Source organism: Mus caroli, unplaced genomic scaffold (genome assembly GCF_978045245.1).
Source record: "Mus caroli unplaced genomic scaffold, Mus_caroli_1 scaffold_15, whole genome shotgun sequence".
In the NCBI taxonomy this organism is placed as follows: domain Eukaryota; kingdom Metazoa; phylum Chordata; class Mammalia; order Rodentia; family Muridae; genus Mus; species Mus caroli.
The window spans coordinates 80,292,010-80,315,262 of record NW_028227270.1 but is presented as its reverse complement, the minus strand read 5'-3'; the positions used below and the strand labels follow the sequence as shown (position 1 = coordinate 80,315,262).

The 23,253-nt window shown below is 45.4% G+C and overlaps 2 protein-coding genes across 2 annotated transcripts in view; both read left to right on the top strand.

Annotated features, from left to right (window-relative positions):
* Positions 1-23,253, top strand: part of LOC147001020 (N-acetyllactosaminide beta-1,6-N-acetylglucosaminyl-transferase-like) — a 95,106-nt gene that overhangs the window by 14,503 nt on the left and 57,350 nt on the right. The gene's annotated exons all lie outside the window — the stretch shown is intronic.
* LOC110307912 (N-acetyllactosaminide beta-1,6-N-acetylglucosaminyl-transferase) overlaps positions 19,008-23,253 on the top strand; it is a 74,176-nt gene continuing 69,930 nt past the window's right edge. The window contains exon 1 of the mRNA XM_021180181.3: positions 19,008-22,417. Coding sequence (XP_021035840.1) covers positions 21,499-22,417 — 919 coding nt within the window. The 5' untranslated portion in view covers positions 19,008-21,498. The remainder of the gene's footprint in view (positions 22,418-23,253) is intronic.

Sequence of the window (23,253 nt, the reverse complement as noted above, 5' to 3'; positions counted from 1 at the left end):
CCACTTCCCAGTCCAAGCCCCAAATCTTGCCTGAAGCTTACTTCTTTTGTTGCACCCTAAGATTAAAATTCCTGCTTACCCCACTTCCCTATTGTAGCCTAAAGTTAGACACTTTTGGAGACTTACTTCCTTATCATGCCCTAATGCCAGATTCCTGCCTAGAGGCACCCCAAAAGACCATCCACACAAACCTCAATGCTGATGGGGGGAGCTCCCTGGGGAGCCCACTTAAATCCTGGGCTGAAATTCAGGCCAATAAGAGACCTTGTTTTAAAAAGGACCAGCTAGTCACCACCTAAGGAATCCCAGCAAGAATGCCTCACCCACAGGAACACAAAGAAAGTGAAGCAGGTTGAACACTAGGGATCGTGTTGGCCCTTTCACCTTTTAGGGTCTCAAAGGCTCAAACAGAGACACGAGGCGATTTGTATGTTTCATTGCCCCTGTAAGCAGCAATTTCTTCCTTCTTTCTTTCTTCTTCTATTAATTAATTGATTAATTAGTGAATCTATTAATTGGTTCTTTGACACAAGGTTTCTCTGTGCCCTGGCTGTCCTGGAACTGGTTCTGTAGACCAAGTTGGCCTCGAACTCATGAGATCCACCTGCTTCTGAGAGCTGGAATTAAAGGCCTGTTCCATTACACCCGGCTTTCCTTCCCTCTTCCTTCCTCCTTCCTTCCTTCCTCCCTCCCCCCTCTCTTCCTCCCTCCTCTTTCTTTCTTTCTTTCTTTCTTTCTTTCTTTCTTTCTTTCTTTCTTTCTTTCTTTCTTTCTTTCTTTCTTTCTGTTTTTCAAGACAGGGTTTCTCTGTGTAGCCCTGGCTGTCCTGGAACTCACTCTGTAGACCAAGCTGGCCTCGAACTCAGAAATCTGCCTGCCTCTGCCTCCCGAGTGCTGGGATTAAAGGCGTGAGCTACCACTGCCCAGCTTCCTTCTTTCTTTTAAACCAAGCATTTCTTCCCTCAATGACCTATCTTAATATTATCATGAAGAGACTGAAAGTAGACTGGGTGCTGGAGAGATGGCTCAGTGGTTAAGAGCACAGACTGCTCTTCCAGAGGGTCCTGAGTTCAATTCCCAGCAACCACACGGTGGCTCACAACCATCCGTAATGAGATCTGACCTCCTCTTCTGGTGTGTCTGAAGACAGCTACAGTGTACTTACATATAATAATAAATAATAAAATCTTAAAAAGATTTAGAGAAAGAGGAGAAGGAGGAGGAGGACAAGGAGGAGGAGGAGGAGGAGAAGGAGAAGGAGAAGGAGAAGGAGGAGGAGGAGGAGGAGGAGGAGGAGGAGGAGGAGGAGGAGGAGGAGGAGGAGAAGGAGAAGGAGAAGGAGAAGGAGAAGGAGAAGGAGAAGGAGAAGGAGAAGGAGAAGGAGAAGGAGAAGGAGAAGGAGAAGGAGAAGGAGAAGGAGAAGGAGAAGGAGAAGGAGAAGGAGAAGGAGAAGGAGAAGGAGAAAGAAAGTAGGCTGGAAGACCCAACAACATGGCTCAGTGGGGAAAGGCACGCACCACCAAACCTGTTGACCTGAGTTCAATTCCCAGGATCCGCCTATATAGGCATACCAAATGAATTAAATTTTTTTAAAAAATTAACTTAAAAAAATACATGGAAGAAAAGGAAGAAACTGAGAGCTAGGGACCAGAGCCACTGCTGCCAATTGAAATGCATTTTAGACTTTATGAGGACTATGGAGTGGGTTCCATAGACAACCTACACATCTGCTTACTCTGTCCAGTTAGATGGTACTTATTGGTGGCATATCATCACTACCACCACCATCACCACCACCACAATTGTGCTGCTGAAAGTGACACACAGTTCTCATAGATGCCAGGCAACTGCTCTACCACTGAGCTACACAATAACAATGGCTTAAAGCCTGCCTCTACCATTAAGAGTCTGTTGATCTTCAAACAAGATACTTAGTTTCTCTGAGCCTAATCCCTTTCTCAGATTCCGAGGATGAAATATCTCTTTGTAAGGCTGATAGAAGAAGGGTTAAACAGTATCCAAACTGACCCTGGCTGGTTTGTAGGAACTCATTTGATGCTAAGAGAGAAAGCGGGGCAGACATGGATTTTTTTTTTCTCTTTTCTCTTTCTTCTTCATTGTTGTTTAGTTTTTATTGTTGTGTTGTGTTGTTTTGTTTTGTTTTGTTTTGTTTTGTTTTGTTTTGTTTTGTTTTGTTGAGGCAGGGTTTCTCTGTGTGGCTCTGGCTGTTCAAGAACTTGTTCGGTAAACCTGTCTGGCCTCTAACTCAAGAGATTTGCTTACCCCTGCCTCCAGAATGCCAGGATTAAAGGCGTGGGTCACCACGGCCTGGCAAGCATGGATTTCTTACTGTTGACTCTTGAGAGTTTCATATTGCTATCCTAAAACTTCTTGGTAAGATTAAGGAAAAAACAATGCGCACGCATGTCTGGTATGGAGGCATTAGGTAAAGTTCGTGATTAGGAAGGGGAATGTGGTCACAGGAGTGACACAGGTGTCTGGTCTTTTTTTTTTTTTTTTTCCTCTCCAGGAGTAGCAAGCACTTTGGGAGCTGGTCAAAGTCTCTCTCTGCTTCCCAGAGACAAACTCTTACCCGTTTGACACACCCTTGTTCATTCTGTTCTCCCTTTATTATGGAATGCTCTTTATCTTTGCTGTTCATTCCAACCAGCTGCCCTTGAGACTCAGCCAAAGAGTCACCTCTCCATTCCTTTCTCCGTTCCCAGAACCAGCCCCGCCCCCTGCCCCGCCCCCTCGCCTCCTTGTGCCGCCTCCCCCCTCCCCAGGACTTCCCTCATGACACCTCCATTCCATTGTGTAAATCTATCTCAGTTCCTCCTACAATAGGTTCCTGTGTGGCCTGCCCACACGGGATGTGAGGGCCTTAAACTGAATGGCTGCGACCACACTTCTACACTTTGTTCTAACCTCCTCTGCCCGACCTGAACCAAAAGCTTGTGAAATGAGGAACATGATTAGGGTGGAGGAGATCCATCACTCCTCTGGACCGGCTTGCTTTGCAGCCCAGACGATTCAACTAATCTCAGGTGGAAACCAGGCAACAGCAGAGAAACAGCATCCTGGCTTTTCCTTCTTAGTATTCCCTAGAGTCTAGGGCCTACACGGTACGGTACAATCATATAAACACCTTACACTGATTTTACACTGTATCAGGTATTTAAAGTCGTCTGGAGCTGGCTTAAAGTCTGCAAAGGATGTTTAGGCTCTGAGTGGGTTACTATGCCAAGGTATAGAAGGGATCTGAGAATGTGCCGACTCTGGTAACTACAAGAGGGATGCAGAGATCCATGGGCACCCAGAGACAATTGAACTGTTACTTTCATCTTAGAAATATTGTCTACAGACGTATTTTCTCTCTCTCTCTCTCTCTTTTTTTTTTTTTTTTTTTTTTTTTTTTGGTTTTTTGAGACAGGGTTTCTCTGTATAGTCCTGGCTGTCCAGGAACTCACTTTGTAGACCAGACTGGCCTCGAACTCAGAAATCTGCCTGCCTCTGCCTCCCAAGTGTGTGCCACCACTGCCCAGCTTTTCCCCTTTTCTTGCAGTAAGATTATCTAATGGATTTTTCAGTTCTGACCCAAGTGGGATTTTTGTTTGTTTGTTTTGTTTTGTTTTGTTTTGTTTTTTTAAAACAGGAATGAGTCCTATCTTCCCATGCCCTCGCCCCCCACGGGCTTCTTCTAAGGGTGTGCCCTTTGCTACCTGTGTAATACCATTCAGAAAACACTCCTGGGAGTGTGGGTGACCCGTGAGACTTCTCAGTCATCATCAGACCGCTCAGGGAAAATGACCCTCTTCATGAATCTGAAGAGTGAAGTTATGTGCTTTTCGTTCCTGTCTAGAAAAGTGGGGAGGATGGGGAAAAAAAAAAAAAAGCATTCCTGGAATTTGCCTGAGTGATTTCGGCCCTGTGAGGGAGGTTTCGATTTAAAATATCCAGAAAATGTAGTCCAAGTGGGTAGTTTGGCTCCAACTTGAAATCCTGAGTAACTGCTGTTCCCAGAGAAACCACTCTGCCAGCTCTACACTTAGTCCTTCTTTGCTTTGGAAAAAAAAAGGCAATTATTATTATTATTATTAGAATTATTACTATTATTATTAGAATTATTAACTATTCTGTACTGGGAACTGAGCCCAAATGAGCTTGTCCCCTCCACCCCTCCCCATCTCCCCACCCCCACCCCTTCACCCCCCACCCAATTCCTCACTCTTTACTGCTCCTCCCTGCAGGGCAGTGGTTTAGGGCTCTGTTAGATATAAGGATTTTCTGCCTCTGTGACTTCTGTGTTGCCAGAGAATCACCATGAACTCAAGGCTAGCCTGGTCTGCCTAGTGAGTTTCAAGCCAGCCAGGGCTACTTAGGGTGGCCTTTCCTGAAAACAGAATAAGGCCCCCTCCAATGGAAACCTAGTCAGGTATAATGGTTCACACTTGTAATCCCACCCTCTGACAGACACTTCCCATCCCAGTCCCCATGTTGGATCTCATCTTCTGAGAGCTGTGTGTGAATGGAAGCATACAGCTGGGGCTCCTTTGAGTGGGAGCCCTGTCACCCAGGCGTGGTTTTATGTCCATCCATGTTGGAGCTTGAATCTGTTCCTTCTCCCTCCTCTGCTTCACAGTAGGGCAGCAGGGCTGGCTGCAGGGCTGCAGGGATTTATGTGTCCCTTGGTTTGCTGACAAACACTTGGGATGTCCCTGTTTTTGTCTCCGAAGAACCATACTGCTATGGACATTGCTGAACAACTTTTGGGGATGCATGCTTTCATATCTTCTTAGTAAATAGAGAACAAGAGTGGAGTTGCTGATCCATATGGTAACACTCTGTTTAACACATTTTCAAAACTTTGCAGTGGAACCCAGGACCTCATACACAAAAGATAGGGGCTTACTGCCAAACTTCACCCCAGACCCCAGATATGGCTACATTTCTGTTAAAAATTAGATTCAGGCCAGGCAGTGATGGCTCATGCCTTTAATCCCAGCATTTGTGAGGCAGATCTTTGTGAGTTCGAAGTCAGCATGGTCTATAGAGAGTTCCAAGACAGCCAGAGCTACACAGAGAAATCCTGTCTCGAACAAAACAAACAAACAAAAACGGGGAGGCGTGGGGAGTAATCTATAATGAAATGAAATTGTCACGCTGAATGTGGTGGCACACACCTGGAGTCCCAGGTAATTTATAGACAGAAGCTGAAAGAGAACTCAAGGGCAGCCTGAACAACTTGAAAAGGGGAGGGGGGAGGGGGGAGGGAGGGAGGGAGGGAGGGAGGGAGGGAGGGAGGGAGGGAGAAGGAAATTAGTAGTCCAACATAATATAGTAAAGGGTGAATTTAAGTTTCTGCCTAACCAGGTAATTAAATAAAAATAAGTTAAAAAAGAAACAAAGCAGGGCATTGGAAGTAGACAGAGTGTGTAGTTACTGTGATAAGGCCTCTTTCTGTGCATTGGATGTAGACAGAGTGCAGCCTGCCCCCACCCCCTTTCCATAAGAACCTGTTCCCAGTCTCCTCCTAATTCCTGCCTCTCAGCAGCTCCCCAGCCCAGAGCTCTCAGGCCTGACCTGGGATTCTAGGCAGTGTTTGCGGCTTTTGCTATTTGGTTTCCTTCATCTCTTGGCCTGTCTGCCTACTACAGTTTTCTCTTTTCTGTGTGTTAATATTTGGTTGATTGAGTGATTTCTTTCTTTCTTTCTTTCTTTCTTTCTTTCTTTCTTTCTTTCTTTCTTTCTTTCTTTCTTCCTTCCTTCCTTCCTTCCTTCCTTTCTTCTTTCCTTCCTTCCTTCCTTCCTTCCTTCCTTCCTTTCTTTCTTTCTTTCTTTCTTTCTTTCTTTCTTTCTTTCTTTCTTTCTTCCTTCCTTCCTTCCTTTCTTCTTTCCTTCCTTCCTTCCTTCCTTCCTTCCTTCCTTCCTTTCTTTCTTTCTTTCTTTCTTTCTTTCTTTCTTTCTTTCTTTCTTTCTTTCTTTCTTTCTTTCTTTCTTTCTTTCTTTCTTTCTTTCTTTCTTTCTTTCTTTCTTTCTTTCTTTGAGAGAAGTTCTCATATAGCTCCAGCTGTCCTCAAACTCACTACATAGTTAAGGTTGGCCTTAAATTTCTGATGTTCCTGCCACCATCTCCTATACGCTTGAAGAGCAAGCATGTGCCACAACACCCAGGCACACTTTCTAAGCCGTTCTGCTTTGACAACACTTACATAACTTAGCTTGTTAATTGTGAAACAATGTCTGATAGCTTTCCACAGACATTTGCTTTATTTTGTAGAGTCACAACTACCTCTCTTCCTAGTTTTCCTTCTTAGGAATGAAGTCGATTTCAGATTCCTGCAATGGTTACAATTCTAACCTCCCTTCTAGGGCCAGGGGTAGTGGTTTTCTCTTGGTGGTACACTTGGAAGTCAGAGGCAGGCAGATCTCCGAGTTCAAGGTTCGCCAACTGGTCTACAGAACAAGTTCTAGGACAGCCATGGAGAGAGAGACAGAGAGGGAGAGATAGAGAGACAGAGAGAGACAGAGCGACAGAGATTTCCAATCTCCTTCCACTCCTGGTGAAGAATGACCACTCCCCCTTGTATATTTTTTCCATTCAAATACAGAGCCATGCAAAGCTCCTTTTGGGTGCTTCTGTGAGTCGAAAGGGCTCAGTCCTGCTCCGTGAAAAGTCCAATTTCTCTACTCCAACTGGGCAAAAGTCAGGAATGGGGTATAAATTTCCTCTGGTTTCTAGAACAGTGAAGGGAGATGGTGTTAAGATAGAGGGAGAACTGGAGAAGTAGCTCAGTGGTTAGAAGCGTTTGCTGCTCTTACAGATGACCCAAGATCAGTTCCCAGCACCTAAAATCTGGTACATCACAATAGCTGTATCTCGAGCTCCAGAGAAGGTTCCTTCAGGTCTCCATGACCACATACACAGATTCACACACACACACACACACACACACACACACACGCCCATAAACAAATAACAGATGTCCAGGAAAAGGCAGAGTTAGGAATGAAACGAACTGTAATCGTAGGTCACCGTCCACAAGATACAGGAAGCAGAGGTAGAAGCCTAGACTTGCTCAGAAGGCTGTCCGGCCCAGGGCAATAGAGCTCTATGAACAGCTGTTTTCCTACTTGCACAAAAGCTTAAGCTGGTCGCTAGCTGCTGCCTGAAAGGGATGCTTCAGTTAATACTGTACTTCACACATCCCAGCTGAGTCTCCTCTGTGCTTGCTGATGTGCAGGCAGTGACTTACAGCCTGACTAGTAATATGTGCAACAGGCAAAGCCCAGGACAGTTGGAGACCCTGTCCCACCAATATCTGAGGAGTTCTAGCTGCTCACTCTTGCCACTATGGAGACATTATCTTCTCTTTCATAATTGATTGTACTGCCTCAAACTATAAGCCAACATAAACCTTTCTTCCTTACATGGATGCACTCGGTTCTTACCGCTTTTTGTTATTAAAAGTTATCTTTTTTATGTATATGAGTGTTTTGCCTTCATGGGAGTGGTAACCACAGAGTCAGAAGAAAGCTTTGGAGACCCTGGAATTGGGATTTCAGATGGATTCAACCCTACCATGTAGGTGCTGGAAACAGAACTAGCTAGGGCCCTCTGTAAGAGCACTGTGGTGTTTGAATAAGAATGGCTCCTACAGACTCATGTATTTGAATGCTTGGTGCCCAGTTAGTGGAACTGTTTGGGAAGGATTACAAGGTGTGGCCTTGTTGGAGGAGGTGTGGCCTTGTTGGAGGAGATTGCCCCTGGGAGTGGGCTTTGAGGTTTAAAAAGCCCATAGTAGGCCCAGCAGATCAAATGTGAGCTGTCAGCCTCTCCTCCAGCACCACACTTGCCTGATTGTTGCCATGCTCCCTGCCATGATGTTCATGGACTAACCCTCTGAAACTGTAAGCAAGCCCCCTAATCAAGTTCTCCTTTTTATAACTTGCCTTGGTTGTGATAACTCTCTACAGCAACAGAACTGCAACTTGTCTAGGCGGCAAGTGCTCTTGACTTCTGAGCCATCTCTGCAGTCCCTTCCACTGCTTCTTATCAGATGGTTGGTCACAAGAACAAGAAAAGGAAACCAATGAGAGGCGGCTGTTGTTATCTTCTATTTGCAGATAAGGAAGCTGATTTGGAAGCCAGCATAGCATTGCTTAATCTAACAAGCCCCAGTGCACAGTCACACAGCAGGTCCTGTAGCTCAAGCAAAGTAGTCAGTGAACAAACTACTACTAGAATGACCAGAAAATGTCTAAAGATTTTAAATGAGTTTCAACTTTTGTTATTCAAAATGATGACACTTGAAAGATATATGGATTTCTCCTATGTGCCACCTGTAACATTTAGCCACACTGCCCCATCATAGTCTTATCTGTGTGAGTGTGTGTGAGTGTGTGTGTGTGTGTGTGTGTGTGTGAGAGAGAGAGAGAGAGAGAGAGAGAGAGAGATTCTATAAATACATGAACATTTCCACGTGTGTCCTAGCAAAGGATCTCCTATATAGTCGGTAGACACTTGTTACTAATTAATCCACAAAGCCAATTCTAGAACCACTGGTTCTGAACAATGCTCACAATGGCTTACACAAATCTGTGATCTGACCAAGAGTCTTGTGTAAAAGTATGGCTTTTCTACGCCTTCCTTTGACTAAATAACGATGTGGAGACCTTTATGTTTGTTAAAAGCTTCAGGCACTAAGCCAGAAAACTCTGGGCTATTCTAACTCCACAGTGTTCACCTTAGACTACTTCCCAGCCATGTGGCCATGTGGTCCCTAACCTGCCATCTTAGTCTCATCCTAGTGTCCCAGTGGCGAGCGACTCCTCTGGTCTCTCACCTGAGACTCTCCCTCTCTCTCTCTCTCTCTCTCTCTGGGCATGGAAGTCCTGCCTTATTCTTTCTTGCCCAGCCACAGCTCTTTTTAAATTTCTAAAAAATGATTTATTTACTTTATGTATGTGAGTACACTGTAGCTGTCTTCAGACACATCAGAAGAGGGCATCAGATTCCATTCCAGATGGGTGTGAGCCACCATGTAGTTGCAGGGAATTGAACTCAGGACGTCTGGAAGAGCAATCAGTGTTCTTAACTGCTGAGCCAGCTCTCCAGCCCCTACAGCTCTTTATTTTAATCAGAAGATGGTAGAGAACAATGTTTTACAAAATACTGAGTCAGGTGATGCCTCATAATAATGACAACAGAACCAAAGTCCGGACTGCAAAGTCAGATCTACGGGTATAAAAATCTACAACTGAATATACCATGCACAAAAACATCCCCTAACAGTCTTGAGCTGTGTGCTTAACTGACACCTGGAACAATTTCTCTCTGTCACTGGGTGACCTTTTCATCTTTGAAAACTACAGGTCCAAGAATCCTCATAACTAGATTCAGTTTATCTTTTGGGCAGCAGGCCTAAAGAAACAACCTTGCAGAGGCCTGCAGTGTTTATTTGAATTTATGGTGGTGCCGTTACTTTTTATCATTTGGTTAAGACGGTGCCTGCCAAGTTTTTCCTCTGTAAAGTTAAATGATAGCATTTTGTGTTTGTTATTGGGGTAGTTAGTATTTTATAGGCAGGTAATTCTAGACTTTCTAGATGCCCTGCTCGACAGATGCTCAGTCCCATCTCATTCTCTTACAGGTGGGTTTGGATTCACACAAGCATCAACTTAACAGTTGCTAAATCCTGTTTCTCTTTAAATTCTTCATTCTCTGTTAATTAGCTGGCATGGGGTAGCAAGGTAGAGCCACCCTGTATCCCCCAAGTGTTTTATTTGGATTTCTACAGACTTGGGCTGTTTGTTCAGTTTGTGGGTTACAGTACATTATGACTTCTAGTTACTTGGCTGCTCCAATTGTTCCAGACCTAACTGATTGGAACCCTTCAGCTGGCTCCTGTATCCTTTCAGCAAATCTTTATTTCTCTTCCTGTCCCAGCACTACATATACAAGGCAGAATTAACACGTGGCCAGTGCAGAAAGAAATGATAAGGGATATTGGAATAAATGGAATTTTACTCATTCTCGTGTGTGTGTGTGTGTGTGTGTGTGTGTGTGTGTGTGTGTGTTTCTCTCACTCTCTGTGTTAGTTTCTTTGGCTACAATGTGCCAGGTAGTCCCAATTTTAGCTGATAGCCGGTCACTGGCAGACACAGGTTCTTAATTGTTAATCTTAATATTATCAGGCCACACAAATATCATTCAGTAGTTATATTTATATAGAGAGGTATATGTAGATTACACAATGACTAGAAGAAGGTTAAAGAGGCTTGCAGGCAAGTTTAAGAAATTGTAGGAGGCCTTCCTAGAGGTGGAGGCAGCTAATACAGACTCAAATGCAACTCACTGCACATGGTCAGACAAGACATTAGTGAACCCAGGTTGGAAAGCTTCCAGTGGTGAACAGAGCCAAGCTGCTTGGGTTGCAAGTCCAGCCATGCCTCAGGGTCGAGTTGAGCTGCAGCAATGAGGTACAGGACAGAGGAGGCAATATTGGTTGAGGGCCAGGTCCAGTTGGACAGACAAATGGATGGACAAATAGCAACTGAAGGATGCTGCATTGAAGGATGCTGTATTGGTGTAAACAATGGAACTATTAAGACTGGGGGAGGGGAGGCTACACTGGGGACCAAGCTGACCCGAAACCACAGGACAGCTGGGAATTCTCTAGAGGCTCACTGGCACACACCAGGTGGTCAGCTTCAGAAGGGCAGAAAGACAGGGACAATTGTGGGACCTTAGAGGGAGTGCATGAGAAAGGCATGCCTGAACCTCTGACTGAGTCAGGAATCTTCAGGCCAAGTTGCCCACAAAGTGTCAGTGTTTCCCAAAAGACATCTTATCAAGGACCGTAGCTAACTGGGCTTGACTGATATTTAACCTCAAGTTCCCAGTACTCTCCTCTCATTTTTAAATCTAAACCCTACCTTCATAATTCCATCTGATAGCTTTGTTTACACACACAAAAAATTTCTTAGCCCGGAGGTGGTGGTGCACGCCTTTAATCCCAGCACTTGGGAGGCAGAGACAGGTGGATTTCTGAGTTTGAGACCAGCCTGGTCTACAGAGTGAGTTCCAGGACAGTCAAGACTACACAAAGAAACCCTGTCTCAAAACAACAACAACAACAAAAAGCATGCGTGTGTTTATGTGTATGATGTATGTATGTGTGGTATGTGTGTGCATGTATGGAAAAGTGTGTGTGTGTGTGTTGCCCTTTAGCATCTTTTAGACATGTACCCCAACAGCCACCCAAATCCCACTTGTAAAGAAACCTGACTTAGACTCCCCCTTTGCAAAGCCCACACCACAGATGTGGTGAATATTTTTATTCTCCCCTTGAGCATCTCTCTATTAACCTTTGTGCCTAAGATCTATGTTAAAATATCGTTTAATAAACTCCAACTCAGTTTCATACAGACTCATCTGAAATGTTGTTTTCTGTAGTGAAATCATCTTGGTTTTGCTCAGTGAGAGTCCCTTGCAGGGAATGGAATGCTTCAAGCTTCTGGGAAGGATGGAGCAGAGCCTCTGTCCCTGACACCAATGAAAGACAGTGGGAGCGGTTGTCTTACCAGTATTAGGTGACTTCCTGTTTATGGGGTCTAGGTGGAGGTGTGGCAGCCTTCTTCAGGCTAGTGTTTTGAGGAAGTTCTCAGGTTTATCTTTTTAGTTGGCTGGTTGGTTGTTTCTATACATCGCCGTGTTCCTATGAACCCACTCGATTTTGCTAGCTGTGCAAGTGTGCTGTCAGGAATATCATTTATTGACCCTTGCTATGTGTGCTGCTGGACAGGTGTGGTGTTGTGTTCAGTGAGGTGCAACCATCCTGCTCTGTATTCATGCTCAAAATGGGGACCAATGGAGTGGTGCAGAGGCCACACGCCACTCCTGTATACGCTCTGGAGTAAGTCCGAGTCAGGAGCAAGCTGCTGACTGTGAGCTGAAGTCCCATCCTCCATGACTCTCAGGCTTGCTAATCTGTTGCTAGTGGCCTAGCATTCTGAATATCAGGAAAATGGGGGCGAGAATCCCCTCTAAGGTCCATGATCAGTCCCATCACTCATATCTCCTGGCTCCTGTTCCACAATCAGGCTGTCAGGTCCCTCTCCCTCCTTATAGAACCCAGAATCCAGCTGCCTTAAAGGGCCAGTGTCCTCTGTTCCCAGTCAGTGTGTCCTTTAGGATTAAGTGTGAACCTCCTGATTGAATTGTTTTTCTGCTTGATATTGTTCACTGGAAGGGAGGTAGTGTCTGTATAATAGCCGGAGGTGGTTGCTGTCAAAAGAACCATGGTAGGAAAACCCGGAGCAGTCCCGGCTTTCGGAAGCAACCCTTCAGAGAGGATGATGTGACATGTGGTATCCATAACTATTAATTATTTGAAAGGGGCTGTACTGGCTGGTTTTGTATATCAACTTGACACTAGCTAGAGTCATCACAGAGAAAGGAGCCTCCCTTGAGGAAATGCCTCTATGAGATCCAGCTGTAAGGCATTTTCTCAATTAATGATCAATGGGGGGAAGGCCCAGCCCATGGTGGGTGGTGCCATCCTGAGCTGGGGGCCCTGGGTTCTGTAAGAAGGCAGGCTGAGCAAGCAAGGGGAAGCAAGCCAGTAAGCATCACCCTCTGTGGTCTCTGCATCAGCTCCTGCCTCCAGGTACCAGCCCTGCTTGAATTTCTGTCCTGGCGTCTAATGATGAACTACGGATCTGAAAGTGTAAGCCAAATGAACCCTTTCCTCCCCAATTTGCTTTGTGGTCACAGTGCTTCCATTGCGGCGATAGAAACCATAACTAAGACAGGGTTTTACTCTTAACTTAGTTTTAGATCTTCTACTAGCCTTAAAAGTATTCTCTAGGGAAAGGAATGTAACTGAATTTTGGGGGCAAAATCTTGTGCTTTAGGCCCCATAACAGGGTCCCAAATACTGGTGAAAATAGCCAATGAATGGAGGATAATGAAATTTCTACAAAGTGGCCACACTAGGAAGGGAAATGAGTATAGGAGTCCAGTGAAATCAGTCTCCAGGGACCGGACATGAAACTTAATTTTATGCAAGGGAAGAATCAAGGCAGAGGACCACAGGTGTGCTAACCCAGTCATCCCATTCTAAGTGTGATCCAGCTGGCCATGCTCTTCTCTGGCTCTGCAAGGTGACCTGAAGAAATCTGTATCACTGTGGTTGTCATCAGCTAAAGCTGTCATTCTGGTTCTCAAGAGATGGTTACTTCAGCTCCAGGGTGCAGCCTTGTCATGGTGGAAAGTTGTCCTCATCTGAGGTAGAAGTGTCTGCTTCAGGGACCCAAGGTGACTCAAGAGGACCAGTTCTGGAAAATGACTTGCATCTGGGCCTTCAGCCAACACAAAGGAGGCAGACTCAAATAAAGGCAGAGATGTCAGGCTTGTGTCCTGCTGTAAGCTACCTGAGGGCCTGCACAAGGAGTCCATGCTTTTCAGCAAGTTCCATGTGTCTCTTTCAGAACGGGATTGATGCATACAAGTTCACTGTGATGTGTTCACTATACAGTCTTGGGCACAGCACCCCAATGCATAGTCTCATGTTCAATGGAGCAGGTGACATTTCCCTATTTGCGTCCTTATAGACATAGAAATATACAACATGGCAGGCACTTTGGGCTCAATGTTATGTTCAGGAGATTTAGTTTTTCTTATGACAAGCCACTGAATTTCATGCAAGAATTCTCATTACCAAATATAGAGAAGGACTAGGACCTGGAGACATGTGGGGTGGTCACAGCTGAAGGTTGAAAGCAAAGGATGCTACTGGAATCTAAAGGATGGAAGACAGAAAGGTCTGCACCTGGACATCCTGCATTGCACACACAGATCCATAGAAGGCATTTCAACCTCGGATATCAACAGTGTAGGGGTTAAGCAATGCACTGTGAAATAACCACTAATAGAGGTTTGGTTGGTTTTTACTTTGTGTCAAGTGTGTGAGTCACAAGTCTGTAGATATTTCTGAATTATATGTCCTTGGATAAATAGGTATCTTTCCTGAGCTAGTTTGTGGGAGGGAAACTGCTGGGTTATTTTTCTAAGTTGTACTGATTACAGCTCCCCATCAGATGATCAGTGTCCTACGTCTTCATTATAGTGGCGTTTTTCTATTGTTTTCTCTGTTTGTTGTTTGTTTGTTGTGCCAAGACAGGGTAAGCGCAACTGTAGCGCGTAGTTTTTACTATCCCATTTTAAGCTCTGGGCAGACTGCGCTACCAGCCACTGCCCTGGTTCCCTTGGATCCACAGATGAAAGACACACACACACACATTAGCTCATTTTAAACTTGCCTTACAGCTCAGCGGCTGGCCTCTTCTACACCTCTCTCAGCTAGTGTGCCCTTCTCTTGATCCCTTGCTCAGCACCCTAAATCTGCCCTCAGCTTAGTTATGCGTCTAATCTCTCACCTGCTACCCCAGCCCAATCAGGGAAGCAGCCAATGGTCACTCCACCTGAGATCTCACGTGGCTGGTGGCTCTCTCTCCCTCCAAAGCATGGTGAATCCTCTTTCCTCTCCTGTGTCTATTAGCCTGCCTGTAGGAGCCTGGAAGTCCCACCTCTTCTACCCAACCATTGGTCGATGGTATCTTTATGGATCAATCAAGAACCAATTGGGGAATAGGACCTTCAGCACTCACTTGCAGATTCACAATCAAGGCATCAGAACCACACGTGTCTGTGATATTCAAGCATGTGTAGGCATGTTTACATGTGTATGGGTACATGTGCAGGCCAGAGGTCGTCGACCTTAAAGATTTTTCTTCATCACTTTCCACTTCATCTGCTGAGGTGTCTCTCTCTGAACCTGCAACTCTAAGGTACAGCCAGTCTATCAAGCCAACGCACCCCTAGAATCATTCTAGAATTAAAGACAGGCTGCCATGTCCACTAGGCTCTCCTTATGCTGGGCTGAGGAGCTGACCTCCTGACCTCATACCTGTATGATAAGCACCCTATCCACTGAGTCACACCCTTAGGCTCTCAGGCCAGCCTAAGGGACAACCTTGAACCTGTAGACCCTCGTGCCTCCATTTGCCAGACTACTAGAATTCAGGGATGCGTTTCCAGTGTTCCCTTTGGACTCCACAAGCGCTCTATCAACCGAGTTCCAGAACCAGTTCTCTTCTTGTCTTTATTTTTTAAAATCCTTTTCCTAGACATGTGCACTCCCAACACACACACCCTAATTCAGAAAGACTAGATGCTCCACACAGCAATGCTCATTAAGTTGTCCTTCCCAATGACTTGTGAAGGACAGACACATCACAGAAAAGAGTAATCACTGGGTGTAGTAATCAGAGACGCATCAGGTGGTGGCTGGCTTCTACCTGGGCTTTCTCTCATTTCAGGGGCAGCCACCATATGTCCGCATACTCAGCTTCTCACATTCTTCCTGTACAGTTGGCCTGTCGCACCGTGGCTCTGAATTCATGGATTCAGTGATCTCAGATAGAAGCCGTTCTCCCCAAAGACTATTGTCATCTAGCAGTTGGGTGCTATGGTGTGGACACTTGTAATCCTAGTACTTGCAAGGTGGGGGCAGGAAGATCGGGGGTTCAAGGTAAACCTCAGCTACATAGTAAGTTCAAGGCCAGTTGGGGTTCCAGGAGACTTTGTCTTAAAAACAAACAAACAGGGCTGGTGAGATGGCTCAGTGGGTAAGAGCACCCGACTGCTCTTCCGAAGGTCCAGAGTTCAAATCCCTGCAACCACATGGTGGCTCACAACCATCCGTAACGAGATCTGGCGCCCTCTTCTGGAGTGTCTGAAGACAGCTACAGTGTACTTACATATAATAAATAAATAAATCTTTAAAAGATCTCCTAATCTGATTATTTAAAAACAAACAAACAAACAAACAAACTATTGCATCTGCACTGTACATGTACAGAGGTTTTTCTTGTCATTATTCCCTATATAACAAAGTATGACAGCTCTTGATATGACAATTACATTATACTAGGCGTTTGAAGTCATCTAGAGGTGATTTTAAAATATACATGAGGATATGCGTAGGGTATATGCAATTATTAAGTTATTTTTCATAAGTGATGAGAGCATCCAATATTTCGGTATCTTGGTAAGGAGTAAAGATTGCCCCCGATACTCTGGGACAACCAGTCCACCCATCCATTTTCCATAATAAATCATGCTGTAATGATCAGGATAACAATCATTTCAGTTCATGCAAAATTTCCTACATTGTGTGGCATTTAAAATCTACAAAACATTTTTCCCTCTAGCATATCATTCAGCGATGGTAAAAGGAGATCCAGTGGGACTGTTGAGGGAAGAAGGGAGTAAAAAAAAAATTGGTCTCTGGTCCAGGGATTCTCAAACTTTGCACCACTGTTATTATCTTGGACTGAAATGTACATGGTCAGTCTTCCATGGTATCTCCTGCACTCCTAGGTGAAAGTCCTGATCTTGTATTTTAGCATCTCCACCCCAATTCCAGGCAGAGAGATGGTAAGCTGAATTTTGGCAAGTCACCGATCTGCTCTATTCTTACCTGGGAGTTACAGACACACCCACTTTGGAAGAACGCTTGTTTTGGTAACACAGTTAAGGAGTCTGTTACCATCCCAAGGTTAAACAATTAACTTTTACCAGTGAATGTAAGTTACATTTTGAGGTACGGTTTGGACCTGGAAGCTGTTACCAAGCCTAGCACCAAGGCTGAGGCAGGAGAGACATCAACATCAGCCTGGCCCTCAACGTGAGCCCTAGGTCAGCCAACCTGGACTACAGACTGAAACCCCCCGTCATTTTCTAAGTCCCCAAAGCCAAGCTCTTCTTGTTTCTGATGGCTGCATGCAATACTGTCACCATGTGCACCTTGACATGACTTATCTGGATGCACCATGACTGCTTTGCAAGTATTTGCTTAAAATCATCCTGCAGCCAGGAGGAGTCTGTGTGACCAACCTTGGCCTCAGCAACAATAGGTGCAGCTCATGGGTGATGCCGTGGGCTGCTGACCCACTAAGCTTACCACCGGGGTCTTTAAAGTTCTGCCTGTTAGACAAGTCCCCACCCACACTGAGACAAGAACTTAAAGAACCCTTTGGATTCTGCAGATCAGATAACAACTCATTCTGTTGTTAATTAAGTGTAAGGAATAAAAAGCAAAATGATTGGCCCCAAGAGGAAGGTTTTCTCTAGAGGACCCCATTGGAAGACATCTAAGTTGTGGAAGGATTGTTTTAGTTAAAGATGGACTTTAAAATTCCTCCCCCTCTTCCCCTTCCCTTCTCCTCCCCCTCCTCCCCTCTTCCCCTCCTCCCCTCCTTCCCCTCCTCCTTCTCCTCCCCTTTCTCCCTCCTCCTCCTCCCCTTCCTCCCCCCTCCTATCTCCTCCTCCCCCTCCTCCCCTCTTCCTCCTCCTTCTCATGATCATTGCTACTGAAGCACAATGGAAAAGTATCATTTCTAAACTATCAGTCAACCTGGGATGGAGTTACTTAATTGGTCAGGCAGAGTCAGGGGGGATGGCAAGGTCCTGCACTTTCTCAGCTTAATTCCAAGTGAAAAGCAAATCCCTACGCTTTATAATGATGGAGAAATCCCTGAGTCATTTGATGGAGCTGCCATAACAAAGCACTGCAGATCCCAACGCAGTGGACTGTGTCTGTCATCCCAGCACTCAGGATGCTAAGGTAGGACCATCAAGAGTTCTAGGCTGGCCTGGGTTTCTCAAAGACATGGTCACATCATGAAAACAAACCTTAAAGCAAGCTATACAAAAGTGTTATCCAAAAGTGTCCTTCCAAAGAGAAGCCCTAGGCACCCATCTGGGTTCATTCCTTCTGTCAGCCCTTTCTGCCTGATTAACTTGACCCTCCTCAATGTAACTCCATTAAATTTTCAGCCAGCCCATTCTCTTCAAGCCCAGCTTCCTGTGCCTTTTTTTTTTTTTTTTTTTTTTTCTTTTTGCTACTGTGTAACTTTACTAATCTGGTGTTTGTTTCTGTATGGTGTTTCTGTATGAACCCGTGCCTTCTCAAGATCTTCCCCTAGTAAAGAGTAAAGATGAATTGGGGATGAAGAACAAGTCCCAGACCAATTATGAAAGCATAATGAGGAGTGTGTGTGTGTGTGTGTGTGTGTGTGTGAGTGTGTGTGTGTGAGTGCCTGCAGCTCAGCAGAGGGAAGAGGTGGGGAGGAAGCTTCCACCAGTGGCTGCCGGGTCTTGCCTGGAGGTGTTCTGCATGTGATCTTTCTGTGTGCTTCTGAGTAACAGGATGAAGCCAAAGCTGTTTGCCTTGCTTTTGCACCAGCACCCAGACCCAGGTCTTTCCTGCCTCCCTTGCAGCAGACTGGGTGGGGCAAGCAGGGGCTCTCAGTTGTTGGTTTTTTGTTTTTGTTTTGTTTTGTTTGTTTTTGATTTTTGATTTTTCTCTATCTTGCTTCCCCCCCCCCTCAGGGTTTCTCAGGGTCAGGTGAGCTCTATCTTGTCCTTCCTTTAAGGAAAGGCCAAAGGTACTGAATGTCCAAAGGACAGGCCTTCTCAGTCTCTGTTGATTGACTGCTTTTTATTCTTTCCTTCTTTTTTGGCAGTGCTGAGGATTGAACTCAGGGCCTCCTCATGTTCCACTCCTGAGCTGTCTCTCCAGCCCCAGTTTAAAAACTATTATGCTCTCATTTCCCCCTTCCCTCTCTCTTTTTAAATCTCTATTTTAATTTCTGTTTTGTGATAGGGTCTCATTAAGTTGCCCAGGCTGGCCTTGAACTTGATATCCTCCCTGCCTTAGTCTCCAAAGTGCTGGGATAACATGACTGTGTTAGGTTCCAAGTCTAGTGTTGTTTCAAATAAACAATAGTAAACAGTACTCTCTACATCTTGGAGCTGTGTTCTATATAACTTAATAGCTTAATAACTCTCTCTCTCTTTCTCTCTCTCTCTCTCTTTCTCTCTCTCTCTCTCTCTCTCTCTCTCTCTCTCTCTCTCTCTCTCTCTCTCTCAATGTGTGTGTGTTGAACCCAGGGCCTTGGGTACTAAACAAGTACTTAACCACTAAACAAGTACTTTACCACTGAGCTATATAGCCAGTTCTCCGAAAGAAGAAGTCTTGAACAGCGTTCACCACGTTAAGGGTTCTGTGTGCAGCAGAGAGAATGTCTTTAAGATGGCCCCAGGGAAGGATAGACTTGTCTAGCCTGATTAATTGGCTAGTTCAGGAGTAATTGCTTCCAAAGTGAGGACCTGGGGCATGGTTGCTAAGGCTGCAAGTATCAACTTTGTCCTTGACTGAAGGAAAAGGCAGGTAGGGAAGGCTGCGACGTCCTGTTTCAGTAGCAAAAAGCTCACAGTCTCCATTCTAGATAAGCAGGCTGGACTGCAGCCTGATCAGAAGTACCAGGTAACAGGCATCCTCAAATATGATAGCCGGTTTTGCAAAACATTCTCCTATAGGGATTTGTAATCTCGGACCTGTGAGTTGGGGAAATTGGTCCAAGGGCAGGCAAAAGAGGAACAATAGCTACCTGTGAACAGCATCATTGACAGTTCTGGATTGAATTCAGAAGCATTCTGAAAATTCTTATTTTGGGCAGTATCTGTATATCTTAATAAAGTAATGTCATTAATGTTTCTCCGCCTCCCCTCCCCAGTCTGCACAAATCTGAACCTCCGTGCTATTGGCCAGTTGGAAAGGGTAATGTAAACAGATTCAGTTACCATAATTAAGTTACGTATCTGTATACCGAATGCTTTGTCAGGCTGCAACTATTTCAGTATTCATTCTAAGCCGAGGGCATTGGCAAAATGAAATTACTGATGACAAAATTACCCTCTGTTGTTAAGACACAGCAGACGTAGTAACCTAATATTTAACAGTGTTATTTTTGAAAAAAAAAAAAAAAGATGAAGCCAGAGATCGAACTGTCCTTTGCCCTACACCAAAGAAGATAACTTGAAGGAGAGTGAGCCACTTTACAAAATGGCTGCATTTTCTTTCACAACTGACCTAAAAGTCCAGGGGAGGGTTTCTCAAAATATTTGTTTGATGCAGGTACAGGAAGAGGATTAATAAGAGGAAAGAAAAATAATATATAAACAGGAAAAAAACATGTAAATAAAATCTGGACGAATGAAACTGTAGCTCAGGACGTGGCTTGCCATTGGACTGGAGTCTGGGCACTTGGAATCTCAAGTTCCTACTTGGAAGGAATCTGCTTGCTGTGCTAGTCTAGACTCTGCAGAAGGAAGACTGGTCACCGAAGGGCACTCTTTCTTCACAGGCTGGAATGCAGACTCATTTCCCATTGCAAGTCAACCCACAAGGTACAGACTCTCACTTGAGAAATGCAGATAACTAGCAAAGGAAAATGGAAAGGCAGCCCCCAGTCAAAAGGACACTGCTTAAAACCGCATCTAAATGGAGGTGGTGGAAAACTGGGTTGTGAGTGTGTAGATCCTGAAAACCCAGCTCTTGGGAAGTAGGGGCTGGAGGATAGTTCCAGGTCAGAACGGATTGCCTGAGACCCTGTTTTGCTTTGTTTTGTTTTGACTATAAAGTCAAGGATATAGGAGAGCTCTCGAGTGGTCTCTGGGTGCTTAAACCCTTAAGGTTCTAATTGAGATGTAGATCTGAACGTCCTTTGGCGGCCAGGATTCAAGCTCTTTTCCGTGAAGTCTTCAGGTCTCATCCAAATGAGACCGTACAGACCTGTACATTCTGTAACACCAGGGCAGAGGCCAGAGTACGAGGAGAAGGGGGTTTAAGTCAAAGTCACTCCCCCCTCCATCCCCCCACCTCTGCCCTGTCAGATCCCTTAGGACCGGAACTCCTCCTCCTGGGAGCTCGTGTTTTGGAAACTGGTGGGGTGGGGCCAGAAAACATTACAATGGAGCTTGGATGGAGGAGGTGTGCTTTTATTTCAGATTGTGTCATTCGAGTAGAATCTCCCGAAACAGCCACTAACAGAACTGAGGCTCTTTTAGATCCCCTGGGTTGTTAACCTAGCACACCGGGGAGAGTAGGTAACAGAGCAGAAGAGAGAGGCAGTGGAGGAAGGCAGGAAACCCTTCACACGCCTAGCCCTAGCCCGGCTCATCCCATCCACTTTGGGTTTTGCCGTGCCGATTGTAACAAGAGAAAAGAGCTAGCAGAAACCCCTGAAGAAAAGGAACGAAAGGGGAGGTGAGAAACTCAATTGAAAAAGAGGTAGCAAGGAGAGTAAAAGTCAGCAGATGCAAACCGGGAGGCCAGAGGAGGAGGAAAAGGCTGGGCTTCGGCAACCTGCTGCTAGGATTTAGACAAAGGAGGTTTGAGAGAGGCGGGATCAGATTCTAATATCAGCTCCAGGAGAGAGCTCGCTGCTGGGCTCCGGGGAGAGAAAACAGCCGCAATTCACACTGACTGGAGCATGTACCACAGCGAGAACTCCCAGGAAAAAGTAAGTCCGAGAAGGGATTGGCCAAGCTTGACGGACTCTGACGTCGGAGACCCTCTTTGAGGCATGCCTCCGTCCATGCGTTACTTCTTCATAGTGTCTGTGACTACTGTCATCGTTTTTATTGTGCTCTATGTGTTAAGTTTTGGGGGAGATCAAAGCTACCAGAAGCTGAACATCTCAGACTCGGTGATGCTGGCTCAAGTGTGCTCATCCTTCATCGACGGGAAAAGCCGGTTCCTGTGGAGAAACAAACTAATGATTCACGAGAAGCCTTCTTGCACAGAATATGTGACCCAAAGCCACTATATCACTGCCCCTTTATCTCAGGAAGAGGTCGATTTTCCTCTGGCGTATGTCATGGTCATCCATCACAATTTTGATACCTTTGCAAGGCTCTTCAGGGCAATCTTCATGCCTCAAAATATCTACTGTGTTCACGTGGATGAAAAGGCAACAGCTGAATTCAAAGGTGCCGTGGAACAGTTAGTGAGCTGCTTCCCCAATGCCTTTCTGGCTTCTAAGATGGAGCCGGTGGTCTATGGTGGAATCTCCCGGCTCCAGGCTGACCTGAACTGCATCAAAGACCTGTCCTCCTCCGAGGTCCCCTGGAAGTACGCCATCAACACCTGTGGACAAGACTTCCCCCTGAAAACCAACAAGGAGATAGTTCAGTACCTGAAAGGGCTTAAGGGGAAGAACCTCACTCCCGGGGTGCTGCCTCCAGCTCACGCCATTGGAAGGACCAGGTACGTCCACCGAGAACACCTAAGCAAAGAGCTTTCCTACGTGATCAGAACCACGGCTCTGAAGCCTCCACCGCCCCACAACCTCACCATTTATTTTGGCTCTGCCTATGTCGCCCTGTCGAGAGAGTTTGCTAACTTTGTTCTCCGTGACCCACGGGCGGTTGATTTGCTCCATTGGTCCAAAGATACTTTCAGCCCCGATGAGCATTTCTGGGTGACGCTCAATAGGATTCCAGGTATGTGAGAGTTCATGGTTCATGCAAAGGAGAGGCCCACAGACCTCTTCATCCACAGGTGACACATTTCAGGGTTCAACCCATCTTGAATGGAAAATATTTGGGGGAAAAAACAAACAAACAATGTGTCTGTATTGAATGTGTGTAAACTTCCTTGTGATTTTATTTTTAAACAATGCAGTTTAACAATTATCCCATAGCAGTTACACTGACTTAGGTGTTACAAGTCAGGCAGAGAACATGCCAAATATACAGAAGGGTGTATATAGATTATGTGAAAATGCTGCACCATTTGATGCAAAGGACTCACTCATCTGCAGGTTTTCATCACCCAAAGGGAACCTGGCACTCATCCCCCAGGGATGCTGACGGGTGGCTGTGTTTGAAGGACTTTTGAAAAATCTGCCTCTTTTAAAATAGAGATTAGAGATGCAAACTGCAGTGTAGAATCCTCATCCTGGATTTCCTGAGTGCACAAGATGCCCTTTGTAGGACCATTGCCAAACAATGCCTCCCCGTGCACCACCTCAGCTTATGCCTGTCACAGTCATCTCTTAGGCCTGTGTTTAGCTCATTCTAGAAGTTTTTCTTCTTCACTAATTCGTCAGATTTCCTCTTAGCCCAAGAGCTTTGTCAGGGCTGCTGTCCTTTTGCCTACTCCTAGGAGGCCACTTTAACTCCTCTCCGCTGTCCCCCCCCACCCCCCCAGCCATAGACCAGACCCCAGATTTCCCCGCAAAGAGTCACAATGTAGACTAGTGAGCAGACATACTGATCTGCGTGCATTGGCTGCTGGTATTTTCTGTAGATGCGCCATAGAATTGAGGTCATGTGAC